This window comes from Callithrix jacchus, chromosome 17 (assembly GCF_049354715.1).
Source record: "Callithrix jacchus isolate 240 chromosome 17, calJac240_pri, whole genome shotgun sequence".
Taxonomy (NCBI): Eukaryota; Metazoa; Chordata; class Mammalia; order Primates; family Cebidae; genus Callithrix; species Callithrix jacchus.
The window spans coordinates 75,151,203-75,172,193 of NC_133518.1; the positions used below are offsets into that span (position 1 = coordinate 75,151,203).

Genomic DNA, 20,991 nt, shown 5'->3' on the forward strand with positions numbered 1-20,991 from the left:
CTGTATGACAGGGTGAGACCCTGTCTTTTAAAAAAAACAAAAAGTAAGTAAATAATAATATCTATATTAGCATAAGCAAAAATTCCTACGAATGAATTTTAGAATGTGTCAGTGAGATTAGAGGCTTGAGGCAGGAATGAGCCTTACGTGTTGTAGTTTGGAGTTGGAGGAGCAACTATAGCTACACAGCAAAGACAACCAAAAAACTTCATAGGTAAACAGTTTTGACCTAAGTCTTTCAGCCCCAGTTTCTTGGGTCCTTTTTCTAAGCAGCTCCCAGTTTGTTCCATGCCATCAACCGTTTTCTTTAATACGCCAGGTTATCGCTACAGTATTGTAAGTGGTCATATAATTAAGAACACGTCAGAATTGTCCTGCTGTTAAACCATATTGGCAGTCTTTTTCATCCTTTTAATAATATTGGTTTGCTGGATTATACTCTATAAACTTCTTGAGGGCCTACTTAATTTTTTTTTTTAATGAAGAACTTAAAAACGTTTACGGAAGAAAAGCTACAGTTAAAATAATTTCTATGGCCCCACCACCCCGCTTCAACAGTTAACATCTCATGACTAATCTTTCATCTGTACCTTCTCAACTCTCATTGTCCTACTCAACCCAGAATTGTTTAGAGCAAATCCGAAAAATTTTTATCATTTTTTTCAAAAGCATTTTAATATATATTTAAGACTTTATTTTTATAATAATTTAGCCACATTATCATGATCAAATATAAAAATTTAATAAATCCTTAATATGATCTGCTATCTAGTCAATTTCAGATTTTCTCTAGTATCTCATATATTTTTTGCCCTTTTATGAATCAGTGTCCAAAATAAAGTTTTTTCATTGCAGTTGGTTGATACGATTCGTAAGTCTTCTTTTAATTTACAGTTTCGATTATCTTCTCTCCGTCTCTTTCCACTAAGTGTTGGTTTTTGAAGAAACTGAAGGCCCATGATTTTATTTTGAGATTTCATATAACAGTGCCTCACTTAACTGGTTGTTAGCTCTCTATTAGCCATCTGGAAGAGTCATACTCTAAAGCAAGGGTTGGCAAACCCTGCGGATAGGGTGCTACTCTTCTTAAGACCATGAAATAGCTGTCACACAGTCTGAACATTTTTTCAAGAGACAAGTAAACCACCTCATTTTTTGTTAGTCCTAAATTACTTGTTTACTGTATACCATTCGGTTATCTTTCCCCCCTGGCAACCTCCATTTCTAGTGTAGATTATCCAGAAGGGGGGACCAGAAGTAACTAGCAAGTTGGAGGAATGGGGATGCCTTACTGAGCATTGTGGTGAGGGGACCAGAGACAGTCACAAGAAGAAAGAGAAAAGCCAGGTAGATGTGTGTGAGGTTTGGCCTCAGCCAGTGTGCAGCAGGCGCCTTCCTCTCTGTGTCTGGGTTATTTCATGTTACAGCACAGATCCGTACTTGTAGTTTATTGTAGCCCAAGCCAAGTTCAGAGCTGTGTTTTGTTCATTATAAGCCATTTACTAAGACAGCTCATTTATAGAAAGGTTATAAAATAAATCTGTTAACTAATAATGTTTTAATGCCTTAAGGATTAAACTATTAAAATTTTTTAATGTAAAAAATACCATGTTATGCTAGGTAATAGGATTAGAGCAGAAAATGGACCTCAGTTTGTGAAGTACTGAAATAATTGTTAACGCTGTACTTAGCAAGATGTATCATTATTTTCTTTCTGATTTTTATTTTTTATTTTTGTTTTTTGAGATGGAGTCTCAGTCTGTCACCCAGGCTGTAATGCAGTGGTGTGATCTTTGGCTCACTTCAACTTGTGTCCCCCGCAGGTTCGAGCGATTCTCCTTTCTCAGCCTCTTGAGTAGCTGGGATTACAGGCATGTGCCACCACACTTGGCTAATTTTTGTATTTTTAGTAGAGATGGGGTTTCGCCGTGTTGGCCAGGCAAGTCTTGACACTCCTGACCTTAGGTGATCCCGCCTCCTTAGCCTCCCAAAGTGCTGGGATTACAGACGTGAGCCACTGTGCTTTTTTTTTCTGCCTTTTTTTCCCTTTGAGATGGAGTCTTGCTCTGCTGCCAGGCTGGAGTGCAGTGGCGCGATCTTGGCTGATTGTCACCTCCACCTCCTGGGTTCAAGCCATCCTCCTGCCTCAGCCTTCCTAGTAGCTGGAACTTCAGGCACGTGCCACCACACCCAGCTAATTTTTTGTCTTTTAGTAGAGACGGGGTTTCACCATATTGGCCAAGATGGTCTCCATCTTTTGACCTCGTGATCCGCCTGCCTCTGCCTCCCAAAGTGCTGAGATTACAGGCCTGACCCATCATGCCCAGCCCTTCTGCCTTTATCTTTGCTGTTGATGATGCAGCTTTGTTAATGCAAATGTTTTAGAGTCTTCATTTCTGTTCAGGGAATGGTAATCGCAGAGACAAAACGTCAGATGCATGAAACTCTGGAAATGAAAGAAGAAGAAATTGCTCAACTCCGTAGTCGCATCAAACAGATGACTACCCAGGGAGAGGAATTACGGGAACAGAAGGAAAAGTCCGAAAGAGCTGGTAAGAACTCAAGGGTTACTTGTTTTATGTTGGAACTCAGAAGTCATTTGAAGTGCTTGACCAATATTTACAAAATGAGTCATATTGATAAAGATTCTTAACTGTAGAGACTTCTTATAAGACATTATCTGCTCATTAGAGGAGGCAGAGGTTAGCAAACTGTGGCCTGTGGGCCAAATCCAGCTCAGCCTATTTATGTACAGCCCTTAGGCTAAAGATTTTTTTTACATTTTTAAATAGTTGAACAAAAGAAAAATATATGACAGAAACCATATGTAGTCTACAAAACCTAAAATATATATGATCTGGCTCCTTACAGAAAATGTTTGCTGACAGAGTATCAAAATTCAAGTTTAGAATTTTGGAGCTTCCCAGTAGGTACAGCATGATGCTTATCAAATAATTGCCACCTTATAGATGCTTTGGGGTAAATAAAAAGTATAAGTTACAGTCTGCTTTTATAATGAACACTTCAGTGTTAATAGTAGGTTTCGACGTAATAAATGCTGGGCTGTGAAGTATAGAAACCAGCATAGTATTCGACAGGGTACAAAACTGAATAGCTAGGAAAGCGGGGACGTTTGAAAGAGGAGAGAGCAGGATGGACTATGCCTTCACATGAGTGAAGATGTGAATTTTCAATTGGACCTCAAATAATGACTAGAATGGGCCTCCCGAGAGAAGTGTGGGCAGCACACATTTCAGGTGCTGCAATGCCGTGAACAGCTGCAGTGAACATAGTGGGTGTGTGAATCAGCTGAAAACCATTCTTGCTGAAGTGAGAGATGCAGTTGGATTATAAAGGAACTGACTATTGAAATCTTAAAAGGTAGATAGTTGAGTTTAGACGTTGATATGCAAGGTAGGCATAATGTGATGGGAGCTAGGGTTTTATGTAGAAAAGAAATGAAACAGGAAATCACACTTAGAAGCAAGGACAGAAATCCAGGTTTGAGGAACTGTGAGCTTTGGCCACCTTGATAGGATGGTGGTTCTGGGAAGGAGAGGAAAGGTAGAATCTGTAGTATTTGGTATCTAATCAACTCAGGGACGCAGAAGAAAAGTAGGACTCCAAGCTGACTCCAGAGTTTTAAGCTTAGGACACTTAATGAATAGTAGTGTGAAATTAGAATGGGAAATCTAAATGGGGAAGTTGAGAATCAGAGTGAGATCATGAATTTATTTGGATACATTGAATTTGAGCCCGTCATGAGCTTTTCAAATGGAATTGAGTTGCAGGAATTTAGAAATAAGAAATTGGCTCAAGCCTATAATCCCAGCACTTTGGGAGGCCGAGGCGGGTGGATCACGAGGTCAAGAGATCAAGACCATCCTGGTCAACATGGTGAAACCCCGTCTCTACTAAAAATACAAAAAAAAAAATTAGCTGGGCATGGTGGTGCGTGCCTGTAATCCTAGCTACTCAGGAGGCTGAGGCAGGAGAATTGCTTGAACCCAGGAGGCGGAGGTTGCGGTGAGCTGAGATCGTGCCATTGCACTCCAGCCTGGGTAACAAGAGCAAAACTCTATCTCAAAAAAAAAAAAAAAAAAAAAAGGAAATTGGAACACCTTTCAGAAGTCATCAGCTTGAGATTGAAGCCTGTGTTTAAATCTCTAGGAGAGGCTGATTTCTACAAAAGATTAAATTTACGGTAGCGGTAATAGTTGCGTTAGTAACAGCAGCAGCTGCTTCTGCTGACACTACGTAGCACTTGTTGCTGCTACTGCTGCTACTGCTGATGATACTACTGCTAGCCAATGCTTAGTTTAGTAACACTCTGCTGGAAGGGTTTTGCTTGTATTTACTTGTATTTCATCCTCACAAGTCTGGGAATAATACTATTATCTTTATTTTACAAATAAGAAAACCTAAGAACATAGAAGTTAAGTAACCTACCTACATTCATACACAGAGAGTTAGTCTGTAGTCAAGATTTAATCCAGGCATTGTGACTCAGAGTCCGTGCTCTTAATCAGATAGAGGTCTTGAGTTTGGCAATGAGACATACGTGAGAAAAAAAAAGTTACCCCATGAAGTCGTAGGAATTGTGGACAGTTAGTTTTTTGGGGGGGAATATAAGATGAGTTTCAAGAAGTGGAGAAAGTAGGATGAAGACTTTGAAAAGGTCTTTGAATTTGGTAAGGAGTTGATTCAGAGGATGCAGTTTTGAGAAATGATTTTACAAACCAGATTTTAAGGTGTTAAGGGGGACTGGGTCTCTAGAGGAAGAAATAGTTGACTATTTCATAAATATCCTCCCCATCTTCTTGTAGTTATTTTATGGGAAAAGTGATTGGGGAATTTAGTTAATGAATTTGTTCTCATCAAACCTAAGAAAATTTCCCTTTGGAGAGAGTATCTTTAGATGGCATCTTTCAGAATATCATCTTTGAAGACTTATTTGAAGCAGTTTCAGTTTTTTAGTAGAGACGGGGTTTCACCATGTTGGCCAGGCTGGTCTTAAACTCCCAACCTTAGGTGATTGTCCTCCTTGGCCTCCCAAAGTTCTGGGATTACAGGCGTGAGCCACTGCGCCTGGCCAGATTTAAATTATTAATGGATACATTTATTTTGGAAAGTCTTTAGAAAACAAAGTCATAAGTGCTTTTATAGATTTCTTAAAAATTATATTTGTAGTCATAATTATTGAAGGCTGTGAAAGAAAGTGGTAACAAACTGGCTCTGGTCAAAGATACTGCCTTTTACATCTGTAGTGAAAGCTAGTCGTGCATGCAAACTGTGTTTTCTTTAACAGTCTTTGTTGAGTCTAAACAGAATTGTTCAAGTAGGAAGTGGTTCTTAGTTCAAATGTAAAGTGCATATGCCAGTTGAAAGAAAAATTCCAGTTAAGTACTAAACATAAGAAAAGGTCAATGTAAAGGAAGTATGATTTCTTTTTTTTTTTTTTTTTTTTTGAGACGGAGTTTCGCTCTTGTTACCCAGGCTGGAGTGCAATGGCGCGATCTCGGATCACCGCAACCTCCGCCTCCTGGGTTCAAGCAATTCTCCTGCCTCAGCCTCCTGAGTAGCTGGGATTACAGGCACGCGCCACCATGCCCAGCTAATTTTTTGTATTTTTAGTAGAGATGGGGTTTCACCATGTTGACCGGGATGGTCTCGATCTCTTGACCTCGTGATCCACCCGCCTCGGCCTCCCAAAGTGCTGGAATTACAGGCTTGACCCACCACGCCCGGCCCAGAAGTATGATTTCTATATGTGGTCTGGCTATTGGAGAATTCAACTGCTCTGTTAAATATTTGTTTTTGTCTTTCTTAGATTTAAAATTCAAAGGCTAAACACATAAGAACTGGCCATGTGAAGGAAACATTCACATCATTACAGCTTACTATTAGGATTTTAGAAGTAGATAAGTCTACATAAAACTGTTATCTAGAAACTAAACTTTCCAAATGCATTTTCAACCATGAAGAAATTTAATTCTGATATTGCTAGTAATTCTTGATGTGGATATTAGTAGACAAATTACTAATTCCTTTGGCTCACTTATTCTAGATGTCAAAATCAGCTCAAGAACATTCCCCACTACTTTTCTTGGGAAACAATCTCTTAAGCTGCTCCTCATATTTTTTCTAGATGAATTGTGCCTTTCATAAGTTGGAGGACAGAGGAAATCTGAATGTCTCTGATTAGAAACAGGGTGATTTTTTTATTGTCTTTATTTTCTTTTTTTGTTTTTACACCCTGGCATAACGAGAATAATTCTATTATAAAATACTGAGACTGTGAATACGGTGGTGTACCAGTTTCAGGATGGTGTATCATCCTGCAGTACTTAAATAGTGTCCTCTCTAGTGGAAATGTCAGGTATGTTTTTTAAAGTATGATAGCACAACATTGTTTTGTTAAAAATATGTGTTTTTGTGAATAAAGAAAACCAAAAATAAGTTTATTGGTTATTAGCACTTCTACAATTGTTGATAGTATTTCTTTCTAATTGTTACTTAAGAACAGATGGTCATATCTTCCAGGAACCAGATTTTAAACTTGGACAAGTTTGGTGATTCAGCTGAAGTGCCTAATGCTGTATTTTAACTCTCTAGAAAATTATATCCTCAGTGTAGCACCAGGGTAGAATGTTAGTGCTACTTAAGTTCACACTAGTCCTTGGTTCTTGGCCGGGCTGTGTGTATGTGTGTGTGTTAATCAGGACAGTAGATGGGGTAATTATTAATGCAGTATATTACCAAAAAACTGGAAAACAGAGAAAATCAAATCACTGTTGTTTTTAGTACATTTCCATTTAGTGTTTTGTCTAGTTTTTGTTTTTGTATCGTCACGATACTGTACATTCAGTTTTGTATGTTCCCCTCATTTAGCGTTGTTATTGACACTTCTACGTGTTGCTGAAGTGCTAACATATTTTAATGGCTGTGTCAAAGTGCATGTATATCATTTACTCAGTTACCATTTCCCTATTGATTATCATCTAGATTGTTTTGTTTTTTTTTTTGCTACAAATAGTATTGTAAGAATTTTGACATATAGCTTATTATATCTTTGAATTTTGTCTCAGGATAAATTCTTAACCATAGACTTGTAGTCTTTTTTATTAGCTACTTTTAAGTGATTTAAATATATATAGCCATTAAGAAAATATCCAATGTCACAATATAAATCCCCCCATTAAAATACTTCTTCCTACTTATGCAAAATGAGTAAAATATTTTGCTTAGATTAGGAGAGTTTCTGGAGTATAGTAACTTTTGTAAGCCCCGTTTCCCTTGCATATACCTTGTCTTTGCTAAAGTTATGCATTTTATATGGTTGGTGGCATTCAGAACTTGGATTGACTCATACCATTTGCTTTTTATTGTCATGTTGTGTTTGTGCAGGAAACTTATTTTTTATTTGTTTGTTTACCATAGGTCTGATTTACTAAAATAAATTCATTAGAACATATTTATTTGATATTTGAAGGACCATTTAAAATAGTTTATATATTTAAATAATGTGTAAGATTTATGCATTTTTATATAAAAATAAAAATCACATGTGTATTTAACTGCTTTGTTAGTTGCCGATAATTTATGTAACAAAGCTTTCCGGGAGTCTTAAGTCTCACAAAACATCTTATTTTTGTGCATCCACACATGCCAATAAGTGAATCATGGTGCCTTTCCCAAGCCTTGTATGAACAGGACTGGGGTAAGGGCTCTTTTTATTCTTATCGTGGGTACTTAGAGTAAGCTTTACAAAGAAAATTCCATGTTTCTCAGGCAAAATAAATAAATAAATCAAGTGTGAATTCAAATACATTTTAAATATGCCATGTTAGATAAGTAATATGTTCCTATTTTGGCACTGAATGAATAACTGCTGGAAAACCTTTTTGTTTTAAATGGCTTTTAAAATGCAGTTACTTATATCTCCAACAATGTCACAATTTACTTGAAACCATCAGTAATTAAAAGAACACATTTCCTTGGTACAGAATCATATTTCTAATTTAATCAATATACTTAGCTTTAGCATACTATTTTTCAAGATTAGCCTGATGTTTTCAAGATACTTGATAGATAAATATGTATGTAAATCATATATGAAAATTTGGGGTTGGGTGTGGTAGCTCACACCTGTAATCCCAGCACTTTGGGAGGCTGAGGTGGGTGTATCACCTGAGGTCAGGAGTTCAAGACTAACCTGGCCAACACAGTGAGACCCCATCTATACTAAAAAATACAAAATTAGGTGGGCATGCTGGCACGTACCTGTAATCCCAGCTACTTGGGAGGCTGAGGCAGGAGAATCACTTGAACCCAGGAGGTGGAGGTTGCAGTGAGCCAAGATCTCCCCATTGCATTCCATCCTGGGGGACAAGAGAGAAACTGTCTCAAAAAAAGAAAAAAGAAAAAAAATTTTTGGATAAATTGGATAAATTTGGATAAAATTTTGAATAAGCTTTACAAAGAAAGACGAGTAGTTTTCAGACTCTTGGATCTCAGGGACCTCTTAACACCCTTAAAACTTATCGGGGATTCCAAAGAGCTTTATGTGGGCTAATATGTATTGATATTTGCTGTATGAATAATTAAAAATAAAAATCTTAACAATATTTGTTTAATTCTTTTTAAAATAACAGTTATAGGCTGGGCACAGTGGCTCACCCCTATAATCCCAGCACTTTGGGAGGCGGAGGCTAGTGGATCACTTGAGACCAGGGGTTCGAGATCAGCCTTGCCAGCATGGTGAAACCCTGTCTCTAATTAAAAATACAAAAATTAGCTGAGCTTGGTGGTGCATGCCTCTAGTCCTAGCTGCTTGAGAAGCTGATGCAGGAGAATCATTTGAACCCGGGATGGGGAGGTTGCAGTGAGCTGAGATTACACCACTGCACTCCAGCCTGGGTGACAGAGTGAGACTCTGTTTCAAAAATAAAGTAACAATCATAAATCTGTTCCATGATAGCATAAATACTTTTATGAAATCTACCTATATTTTCCAAAATAAGATTTAGTGTGAAGAATGGCCTTGTTTTACATTTTTGCTATCTTACTGCTTGGCTTAATACAATGCAACTGGATTTTCTTTGCCTTTTTTTTTTTTTTTTTTAATTTACTTTTTTATTGCATTTTAGGTTTTGGGGTACATGTGCAGAACATGCAAGACAGTTGCATAGGTACACACATGGCAGTGTGTTTTGCTGCCTTCCTCCCCTTCACCCACATTTGGCATTTCTCTCCAGGGTATCCCTCCCCAGCTCCTCCCGCTTGCTGTCCCTCCCCTATTCCCCCCAATAGACCCCAGTGTTTAGTACACCCTTCCCTATGTTCATGTGTTCTCATTTTTCATCACCCGCCTATGAGTGAGAAAATGCGGTATTTCATTTTCTGTTCTTGTGTCAGTTTGCTGAGAATGATGTTCTCCAGATTCATCCATGTCCCTACAAATGACACGAACCCATCATTTTTGATGGCTGCATAATATTCCATGGTGTATATGTGCCACATTTTCCCAATCCAGTCTATCATCGATGGGCATTTGGGTTGGTTCTAGGTCTTTGCTATTGTAAACAGTGCTGCAATGAACATTCATGTGCATGTGTCCTTATAGTAGAACGATTTATAGTCCTTTGGATATATACCCAGTAATGGGATTGCTGGGTCAAATGGAATTTCTATTTCTAGGTCCTTGAGGAATCGCCACACTGTCTTCCACAATGGTTGAACTAATTTACACTCCCACCAGCAGTGTAGAAGTGTTCCTATTTCTCCACATCCTCTCCAGCATCTGTTGTCTCCAGATTTTTTAATGATCACCATTCTAACTTCTGTGAGATGGTATCTCAATGTGATTTTGATTTGCATCTCTCTGATGACCAGTGATGATGAGCATTTTTTCATATGATTGTTGGCCTCATGTATGTCTTCTTTTGTAAAGTATCTGTTCATATCCTTTGCCCATTTTTGAATGGGCTTGTTAGTTTTTTTCCTGTAAATCTGTTTGAGTTCTTTGTAAATTCTGGATATCAACCCTTTGTCAGATGGGTAAACTGCAAAAATTTTTTCCCATTCTGTTGGTTGCCAATTCACTCTAGTGACTGTTTCTTTTGCCGTGCAGAAGCTGTGGAGTTCCATTAGGACCCTTTTGTCTATTTTGGCTTTTGTTGCCAATGCTTTTCGTGTTTTGTTCATGAAGTCCTTGCCTACTCCTATGTCCTGAATGGTTTTGCCTAGATTTCCTTCTAGGGTTTTTTATGGTGCCAGGTCTTATGTTTAAGTCTTTAATCCATCTGGAGTTAATTTTAGTGTAAGGTGTCAGGAAGGGGTCCAGTTTCTGCTTTCTGCACATGGCTAGCCAGTTTTCCCAACACCATTTATTAAACGGAATCCTTTCCCCATTGCTTGTTTTTGTCAGGTTTATCAAAGATTGTATAGTTGTAGATATGTTGTGTTGCCTCTGATGCCTCTGTTCTGTTCTATTGGTCTATATCTCTGTTTTGGTACCAGTACCATGCTGTTTTAATTACAGTAGCCTTGTAGTATAGTTTGAAATCCAGTAGTGTGATGCCCCGCTGTGTTCTTTTTGCTTAGAATTGACTTGGCTATGCGGGCTCTCTTTTGATTCCATATGAAATTCATGGTGGTTTTTTCCAGTTCTGTGAAGAAGGTCAATGGTAGCTTGATGGGGATAGCATTGATTCTGTAAATTACTTTAGGCAGTATAGCCATTTTCACGATATTAATTCTTCCTAACCATGAACATGGAATGTTTCTCCATCTGTCTGTGTCCTCTCTTATTTCGTTGAGCAGTGGTTTGTAGTTTTCCTTGAAGAGGTCCCTTACATTCCTTGTGAGTGGTATTCCTAGTATTTTATTCTTTTTGTAGCAATTGTGAATGGCAGTTCGCTCTTGATTTGGCTTTCTTTAAGTCTGTTATTGGTGTGTAGGAATGCTTGTGATTTTTGCACATTGATTTTATATCCTGAGACTTTGCTGAAGTTGCTTATCAGTTTCAGGAGTTTTTGGGCTGAGGCGATGGGGTCTTCTAGGTATACTATCATGTTGTCTGCAAATAGAGACAATGTGGCTTCCACCTTTCCTATTTGAATACCCTTTATTTCTTTTTCTTGCCTGATTGCTCTGGCTAGAACTTCCAGTACTATATTGAATAGGAGTGGTGAAAGAGGGCATCCTTGTCTAGTGCCGGATTTCAAAGGGAATGCTTCCAGTTTTTGCCCATTCAATATGATATTGGCTGTTGGTTTGTCATAAATAGCTTTTATTACTTTGAGATACATTCCATCGATACCAAGTTTATTGAGGGTTTTTAGCATAAAGGGCTGTTGAATTTTGTCGAATGCCTTCTCTGCGTCAATTGAGATAATCATGTGGTTTTTGTTTTTGGTTCTGTTTATGTGGTGAATTACGTTTATAGACTTGCGTATGTTGAACCAGCCTTGCATCCCCGGGATCAATCCTACTTGATCATGGTGGATAAGTTTTTTGATGTGCTGTTGCAGTTGGCTTGCTAGTATTTTATTGAAGATTTTTGCATCTATGTTCATCATGGATATTGGCCTGAAGTTTTCTTTTCTTGTTGGGTCTCTGCCGGGTTTTGGTAACAGGATGATGTTGGTCTCATAAAATGATTTGGGAAGGATTCCCTCTTTTTGGATTATTTGGAATAGTTTCAGAAGGAATGGTACCAGCCCCTCTTTGTGTGTCTGGTAGAATTCGGCTGTGAACCCATCTGGACCTGGGCTTTTTTTGTGTGGTAGGCTCTTGATTGCTGCCTCGGACTTCAGACCTTGTTATTGGTCTATTTATAGTTTCGGCTTCCTCCTGGTTTAGGCTTGGAAGGACACAGGTGTCCAGGAATTTATCCATTTCTTCCAGGTTTACTAGTTTATGTGCATAGAGTTGTTTGTAATATTCTCTGATGATGGTTTGAATTTCTGTGGAATCTGTGGTGATTTCCCCTTTATTGTTTTTTATTGCATCTATTTGGTTGTTCTATCTTTTCTTTTTTATCAGTCTGGCTAGTGGTCTGTCTATTTTGTTGATCTTTTCAAAAAACCAGCTCTTGGATTTATTGATTTTTTGAAGGGTTCTTCGTGTCTCTATCTCCTTCAGTTCAGCTCTGATCTTAGTTATTTCTTGTCTTCTGCTAGGTTTTGAGTTTTTTTGATCTTGCTCCTCTAGCTCTTTGAATTTTGATGATAGGGTGTCAATTTTGGATCTCTCCACTCTTATCATATGGGCACTTATTGCTATATATTTTCCTCTAGAGACTGTTTTAAATGTGTCCCAGAGATTCTAGCATGTTGTGTCTTCGTTCTCGTTGGTTTCGAAGAACTTCTTTATATCTGCCTTCATTTCATTGTTTATCCAGTCAACATTCAAGAGCCAGTTTTTCAGTTTCCATGCAGCTGTGCGGTTCTGGGTTAGTTTCTGAGTTCTGAGTTCTAACTTGATTACACTATGGTCTTAGAGACTGTTTGTTATGATTTCAGTTGTTTTGCATTTGCTGAGGAGTGCTTTACTTCCAATTATGTGGTCAGTTTTAGAGTACATGTGATGTGGTGCTGAGAAGAATGTATATTCTGTGAATTTGGGGTGGAGAGTTCTGTAAATGTCTATCAGGTTTGCTTGTTCCAGGTCTGAGTTCAAGTCCTGGATATCCTTGTTAATTTTCTGTCTGGTTGATCTGTCTAATATTGACAGTGGAGTGTTAAAGTCTCCCACTATTATTGTATGGGAGTCTAAGTCTCTTTGTAAGTCATTAAGACCTTGCCTTATGTATCTGGGTGCTCCTGTATTGGGTCCATATATATTTAGGATCGTTAGCTCTTCTTGTTGTATCGATCCTTTTACTATTATGTAATGTCCTTCTTTGTCTCTTTTGATCTTTGTTGCTTTAAAGTCTATTTTATCAGAGATGAGAATTGCAACTCCTGCTTTTTTTTGCTCTCCATTTGCTTGGTAAATCTTCCTCCATCCCATTATTTTGAGCCTTTGTGTATCCTTGCATGTGAGATGGGTTTCCTGGATATAGCACACCTATGGGTTTTGGATTTTTATCCAATTTGCCAGTCTGTGTCTTTTGATTGGTGCATTTAGCCCATTTACATTTAGGGTTAATATTGTTATATGTGAATTTGATACTGCCATTTTGATGATAGCTGGCTGTTTTGCCCGTTAGTTGATGTAGATTCTTCATTTTCTTGATGCTCTTTAGGATTTAGTGTGTTTTTGGAATGGCTGGTACTGGTTGTTCCTTTCTATGTGTAGTGCCTCTTTCAGGAGCTCTTATAAAGCAGGCCTGGTGGTGACAAAATCTCTGAGTACTTGCTTGTTCACAAAGCATTTTATTTTTCCTTCACTTATGAAGCTCAGTTTGGCTGGATATGAAATTCTGGGTTGAAAGTTCTTTTCTTTAAGGATGTTGAATATTGGCCCCCACTCTCTCATGGCTTGTAGAGTTTCTGCCGAGAGATCTGCTGTGAGTCTGATGGGCTTCCCTTTGAGGGTGACCCGACCTTTCTCTCTGGCTGCCCTTAGTATTTTCTCCTTCATTTCAACCCTGGTGAATCTGACGATTATGTGCCTTGGGGTTGCTCTTCTTGCAGAATATCTTTGTGGTGTTCTCTGTATTTCCTGCATTTGAGTGTTTGCCTGCCTTGCTAGGTTGGGGAAATTTTCCTGGATAATATCCTGAAGAGTATTTTCCAGCTTGGATTCATTCTCTTCGTCACCTTCTGGTACACCTATCAAACGTAGGTTAGGTCTCTTCACATAGTCCCACTTTGTTCATTCCGTTTTGCGTTTTTTCTCTAATCTTGGTTTCCTGTTTTATTTCATTGAGTTGATCTTCAACTTCTGATATTCTTTCTTCTGCTTGGTCAATTCGGCTATTGAAACTTGTGCATGCTTTGTGAAGTTCTCGTATTGTGTTTTTCAGCTCCTTTAATTCATTCATATTCCTCTCTTAAGTTATCCATTCTTGTTATTATTTCCTCCAATCTTTTTTCAAGGTTCTTAGTTTCTTTGCATTGATTTAAAACTTGTTCTTTTAGCTCACAGAAATTTCTCATTACCCACCTTCTGAAGTCTAATTCTGTCATTTCGTCACAGTCATTCTCCATCCAGCTTTGTTCCCTTGCTGGTGAGGAGTTTTGTTCCTTTGTAGGAGATGAGGTGTTCTGGTTTCAGGTGTTTTCCTCCTTTTTTCGCTGGTTTCTTTTTATCTTTGTGGATTTATCCACCTGTCGTCTGAGTAGTTGCTGACTTTTCGATTGGGTCTCTGAGTGGATGCCCAGATTGTTGATGATGAAGTATTTCTGTTACTTGGTTTTCCTTCTATCAGTCTAGCCCCTCCGCTGTACGACTGCAGAGGTCCACTCCAGGCCCTGCTTGTCTGGGGTACACCTGTAGCAGCTGCGGAACAGTGAGGGATGCTACCAGTTTCTTCTTCTGCTATCTTTGTCCCAGAATGATGCCCTCCAAACGTCAGTCTGATCAGTCCTTTTTGTGAGGATTTTTTGGATATACAGGGGTCAGGGAGCTGCTTGAGGAGACAGTTTGTACTTATAGGAGCTCAAGTGCTGAGCTGTGAGCTCTGTTGTTCATTCAGGGCTGTTAGGCTGCTACGTTTAAGTCTGCTGCAGCAGAACTCATAAAACCCCTTTTTTTTCCTCAGATGCTCTGTCTCTGGGGTGTTGGGGCTTTCTTTATGAGTGTCCGTTGCACTGTCCTGCCCAGCTCGGAGGCAGTCTAGTCACTATTTGCCTGCCGAGGCTCCGCCCTGCTGCTGCAGTCTCCGCCCTGCTGCCACAAGCTCCACCCTGCGGCAGAGTCTCTCTGTTATGGCGGGTTGCCTTGGCAACAGCAGGATGCATCAGCAATGGGAGTGTACCTCAGTAGGGGCAGATTCCCTCGGTAATGGCGGATGCCCCTCCCCCACCGAGCTGTACCGTCCTGGGTTCAGCTGTGCCCGTAGTGAAACTCTCCCCCCAGAGGATTTCAAATTGCTGTTTTGTTTGTCCCTGTGGGGGTGAAACCCACCGAGCCTGCTCACCTGGCTCCCTGCCTTAGAGTGCCCTTTTTTTTTTTTAAGTTGAATGGTTGACTCTCTCCTAGGTATTTCAGTCGTCTGCTCTTAGGGCACTGGGATCTGTGTGATTTCCCGTGCAGCGACCCACTGCGCTGGCTCAAATGCTGCTTCTCTGGAATCTCCTGGTCTGGCTCACTGTCCAAGTCCTGTTTAATCAGATGGGTATGCTAATCTGCCCTCCCAAGTCTCAGATTGCCGGTTTAACAGGGCACCCGGACCAGTGTGTTTTGTGCGGCGTGTTGTGGAGTGCCGCTGCGCTGCAGAGCTGGCTGAAGCAGCTGCACCAGCCAAAACAGCTGCGCTGGTGTCCCGTGTTTCTCCTTCACCTGGGAATTTCCCCGTTCTGTGGGCAACAAAGATCTGTCTGGAAATGCGGCTTTGACTCACCCTCTGCGCGTTCACTGAGAGCTGCAATCCTGGGTTGTTCTTCCCGTGCCATCTTGAATCCGGACCCTGTCTTTTTTTTTTTTTTTTAATGGAATGTTTCACAAATTTGTGTGTCATCCTTGTGCAGGGGCCATGCTAACCTCTGTATCATTCCAATTTTAGTATATGTGCTGCCGAAGTGAGCATGAAAGTGGATTTCCATGCCTGTTTCTGCATTTAATCAGTTGTGATGTGTTATTTTGGTTGAAATATATGAAGAACATCTACTCTTATAAAGACACGTATTTAGAAAAGGGAGCATCTCACAGATCCTCTGAAAGGGTCTCGAGACCCCAGGATCTTTGGACCACATATTGAGAACTGGTGCTGTAGACTTTGATTTTATTTGCCTAAGAGGCTTGATGACTTGCTGGGAATTTTGATAAAATTCTTTTTGTTGCTTTTTCTGTTAATTTGCATTGTATTCGTTTTGTTGTGCATTTCACTTGTTTTGTTTGTTTGTTTTTGCTGGGATAAAGACAGGCATTGGCTTATTTATTCTTCATGTCATTAACCGGCTGTTAGGATCATCAGTGAATCTAGAGGGTGGCAGCCTTTTCACACTTCTGCATTTTTATTTCCTGCACTGTGAGTAGAAGTAGGTCCTGTTAACCATATAGTAAAGTGTTCTCTGGGACAGTATAACAAAGCAGAAATGCTTTGAAACCTCAGAATTCCAGCATTTCTTTCTATAACTGATGGGGATCCTCAGGATGAGGAATATCTAGGAGGTGCTGGAGTAGCAAAAACAGTGCCACATTCTTCCTAGCTGTATCTGAGGATTAGTTCTTTTATTCCCTTTTCTTACTACTTCAGCTATCTTTTTGTGAAATCTTTTCTTTGTCACTTAATACCTAGTATATGCTTGGCAGTTGGTAAACAGCCAGTAAGTATTTGATGAGTGAATGGTTGCATTATAGAGCTACAGATTGCCAACCTTTCTCATTTAACCCTTATAGTGAGCATTTGTCCATTTTTATAATTCCCGTGGATGTGAGTGAACCTCATCTGAAGTGGAAAGTGAGGAGCAACGAAAGGCCTGCCTTGCACTTTACTTAAGTGACAGAGGATCATCCCTACAGTTCATTAAAAACTGGCCTAAAAGTATTTTCAAAGTGTTTTGTTTTTTTAAAATTAAAATTGCCTGAGAGACATTGAATTTTGCTTTGGAAGAACACAGCGTGTTCTTGCAACGTTCTGCGGCAGTTCGTGCTTAGCCTTCCTATTGATGTGTGCCGTGACTGTGGTTTTCCCATGCACTCTTGCATGTTGGCAGAAGACTTGTCAGCTGTGGCTGATGCACGCTCTATTTCTCCCCACTCACTTATCTTTTGTTCAGAATTTGAAAGATAAATTATGTAGACATTTTGATAACATACTTTTTTAGTACTTACATTAAAATCCTAGTTTCACTTTGGAAAGAGCAGGGAATTCACTTTCAGAATATTACAGACTGTGGACACCACTTTTTTTCTGGCGGTTACAAGGTCAGGTGAGATGTTTCTGGGTAGTAAGTAAACTCTCAGCACATCCTCCTTAAACATTGCAGTGAGGCTCAGTGTTGGAGGCAGACTTCCTGTGAGGAAGTGGCTTCATTTGTGCTACAGTGTAGAATCCATAGTGGGTTTGAAATATGTTTTCTGCGTTTGGATATATATGTAAAATATATCTTAATGCCTTTCGCCACTGCTTTTTTTGGCTACTTAACATTTCCTTAAAGCAGGTTGGGGAAGTGGAAAGCAGTGAGTTTTATGTTAGAAAGAATTATAACATTACATTTTGTTGAGAGTTAAAAGCCATTAATAATTGATTGGTTCAGAAATTCTGCTTTAGTAAGAAATGTTATTGCCCAACTGAACTCGATCAGTGTCAGCATTCTTAGTTTTTAAAAATATTGCAAGGTAAGGATCATTGCTTAAATCCAATTTAAAGTTCTTTTATCAGGCTTATATATTCAAGTTGATTTATCATCTGAAGGAAAATCTGGATACTACATTTCAATGCAAGGGTTTCAAAGGTTGGTTCCCTGACATGGTGCTGGAAAGTAGGAGAGAGGGTTAGATTTAGATGAAAAGAACTGTGAAACCAAATTTATCCTACTTTTGGCATTGTGATGGATAATAAGGTGATTTAGACAAACTGTTTCAGTGGATTAAATACTAAAAGTAGACTGTATATAGAAGAATATCCTGAAATGTATCGAGTGTGATTAGAAAACTTAATTAGCAGAAAATCATATCTAAATAGAAACTTGTGACATGGACTTTTTGTTGTTTGAAAAGATGAGAACATGACATTTATTTTTTATATTGTGCTGAATTCTGGAATTTTAAAAATGAAATCAAAGATATTCACTGGTATTGACTACGTAGTTTTGTTTTACTTAATTGACAGAAGATTTTCATTTAAACTCTTACTTTAAATGAAAGACTATCAAAACTATCTTCAGTTTCTCCAGAGCCTGAGTGAAGATCTTTTTGTGAATTACTCAGAAGTGTTGAGATTCAATTTTATATGCTCAGTAACGATGAAAAGGTGCTGATGACATTTAAGCATTAAAAGACATTGTCATACCTTCTTTCATTCCCCCAGCACTTAAACCTTCAACACAAACTAGTTAGGCAGTAAGCACTTTGTTTCAGAACCTTTCCTACAATTAGTCATGTTACTTGACTGATTTGTTTAAGCGAGGAAACATTTCTTGTTAGTATCAAGCGTTCACTATTTCCATATTTTCTGTATGCTTGACGTTAGAATTTATAGTAGAAAAATATATATAAAACAAAGACAACCATTTTTGTTTTCAACATATTTATATCTAAGGATTAACATCATGGTATTTGCAGGCAAATGCCAGTGAAGTTAGAATATGAATCTTTTTTTTTGAGAGACAGGGTCTCACTTTGTCACCTAGACTGGAGTGCAGTGGCACAATCACTGCTCACTGCCTTGACCTCTGAGACTTAAGTGATCCTCCCACCTCAGCCTCTCAGAGTAGCTGAGACTACAGGTACAAGCCACCACACCTGGCTAATTTTTAATTTTTTTGTAGAGATGGGAGTCTCACTATGTTGCTTAAGCAGGTCTTGAACTCCTGGGCTTAGGCAATCCTCCCACCTTGGCCTCCCAAAGTGCTGGAATTATAGGCGTGAGCCCCACTGCACCAGCAATCGGAATCTTTATAAATGATTTCAGCTAATTAATATTCCTTTGAAATTTAGACCTTAAATGAGTATCAGTTTTATATTGCAGGCACATAAAATAAATAAATTGGATAGATTTGCTTTTTATATAAAGGATATATGGTTGCCAGAGAAATTATTTTTTAAACTATTGAGCAAACTAAGTTGCATTTCCCAGTTGTTACCAGAATTCAGCCTTCTCTTGCCTTTTTCCGTACCTAATGCAATTTGCCTTTAAGCAAATTCTTTAGAATAGACGTTTGTCTTCAGGTATGCAATTCTTGTACCCAAACCACTATGTTAAGCCAAATTGTTAATGAAAGGCTTTTTCTTCTGAGCTGCAGTAGGTTGAAGTTCCCACATTTCTTATACCATTGGAAGTGAAGATATTATATATATAAATGAATGACTGTCTCCCTGGGACATAGGTTTCTTGGTAGGATTACAAACCCATCTTGAAAACCGAGTTTTGTTTCTAGTCCATCTCTGTGGTAAAGGGAAGTCTGGAGACTTCTTTGAGGACTAAAGGAAATAATCTAGGCTGACAGTAGTAGTAGGACTTTCATAGGGTGTCATTATGCTAACTGTGTGTGTGTGTGTGTGTGTGTGTGTGTGTGTGTACATGCATACATACATATACAACTCACGTATACATATATACACAGGCATATACAGATCCTCATTGACTTATGATGGGATTATGACTTGGTAAATTCATTATAAGTTGACGATATCTATATCAACTTGTGAAGGGTTTATCCAGGCATAGCTTCATTATTAAGTGGAGGAGTGTACTGAATGTGTATTGCTTTTGCACCATTGTGAAGTTGACAGATCTAAGACCATCATAAAGTCAGGGACCATCTGTATACACAAATACACATAAACACACACGTATGTATTTTTGGTGCCAAGTTACACACCTGTTGCACCCATCCTATATGATTTTGTTTGATAATGTTGAGCTGTTTGTCCTCCTTAAAGACCTGGCTGGATGCATTGTCTTATGCCTGTAATCCTAGTAATTTGAGAGGGCAAGGTGGGCGGATCACTTGAGGTTAACAGTTTGAGACCACCCTGGAACATATGGTGAAACCCCGTCTCTACTAAAAATACAAAAATTAGCCAGGTATGGTGGTGCATGCTTGTGGTCCCAGCTACTCGAGAGGCTGAGGCAAGAGTAGTGCTTGAATCCGGGAAGCAGAGATTGCAGTAAGCTGAGATTGTCACTGCACTCCAGCCTGGGTGACAGAGCAAGACTTCATTATCAAGCATACACACACACACACACACACACACACACACACACACACGCACGCACGAAAAAAGCTTACTCCTCTAGCCAAGATGATTATTTTTGCAGGGTCTGAATTCTTACTTATCTTATCCAAAAACTCCCTGCTGTAGTAGTGCCTTTCTGTAATACTGCTGAATCAGGTAAAGGTTTCTTTCCAGTCACCTGAAAACAGCTCTGGTTTGAAACTTACGCAAGGAGTAGGTTTAATTTCAAATTACATTATTTAAATATGTGATTCAGCCAGTAAATGTTTAAAAAAGAATAAAAAATCTCTGCTCTTTTATTAGTTAAGAAAATTTTAAAAGTAAGATATGCCAAAGAATAGTTTTTCCATTTTTAAATAGTATTATGTAATTATTGATAAGTTAAGAACTATATAGCAAACAAAAAAATTAGAATTATACAGTATAGACAGTGGGACAAATCTTCATTTCTTTGTATTTACTATCCATAAGGAAACTGGTAGAGAATGGAACATATGGTGAAACAGTAATTTATTTATTTTTTCAAACTTCTGACCTTAGGCTCATATAAACAGTCTTAGTATCCTAATCCGGAAGTCAGTGACAAATTGGTTTTGGTGACTGAACGTGTCTTGGGGCTTTGTTGAACAATACCTGTGTCTCTTGGCTTAGAACAGTGATGAGTTTTTTAACCTGTCCTGCTACGGCTGCTCTTAGTCTCAAAAATTGAAAGTAAATCACTTTAGCTCAGTTATAGTATTTCTTGAGATGCTTGTTTTCTGCTGTTTTCATTATAGCTTTTGAGGAACTTGAAAAAGCTTTGAGTACAGCCCAAAAAACAGAGGAAGCACGGAGAAAACTGAAGGCAGAAATGGATGAACAAATAAAAACTATTGAAAAAACAAGTGAGGAGGAACGCATCAGTCTTCAACAGGAATTAACTCGGGCCAAACAGGAGGTTGTCGATATAATGAAAGTAAGACTAATCCTGTAATG

The 20,991-nt window shown here is 38.7% G+C and overlaps 1 protein-coding gene and 1 non-coding gene across 15 annotated transcripts in view; one reads left to right on the forward strand and one right to left on the reverse strand.

Annotated features, from left to right (window-relative positions):
- GOLGA4 (golgin A4) overlaps positions 1–20,991 on the forward strand; it is a 118,569-nt gene that overhangs the window by 47,474 nt on the left and 50,104 nt on the right. For all 14 annotated transcript variants that reach the window (XM_008984010.5, XM_008984011.5, XM_078354578.1 and 11 more), the window contains 2 exons: positions 2,405–2,552; positions 20,793–20,971. In XM_008984010.5, the coding sequence (XP_008982258.3) occupies positions 2,405–2,552; positions 20,793–20,971 (327 nt within the window). The remainder of the gene's footprint in view (positions 1–2,404; positions 2,553–20,792; positions 20,972–20,991) is intronic.
- LOC118149001 (U6 spliceosomal RNA) lies at positions 15,597–15,700 on the reverse strand. Its single transcript, XR_004736177.1, has one exon. It is a non-coding gene; the product is annotated as a U6 spliceosomal RNA (small nuclear RNA).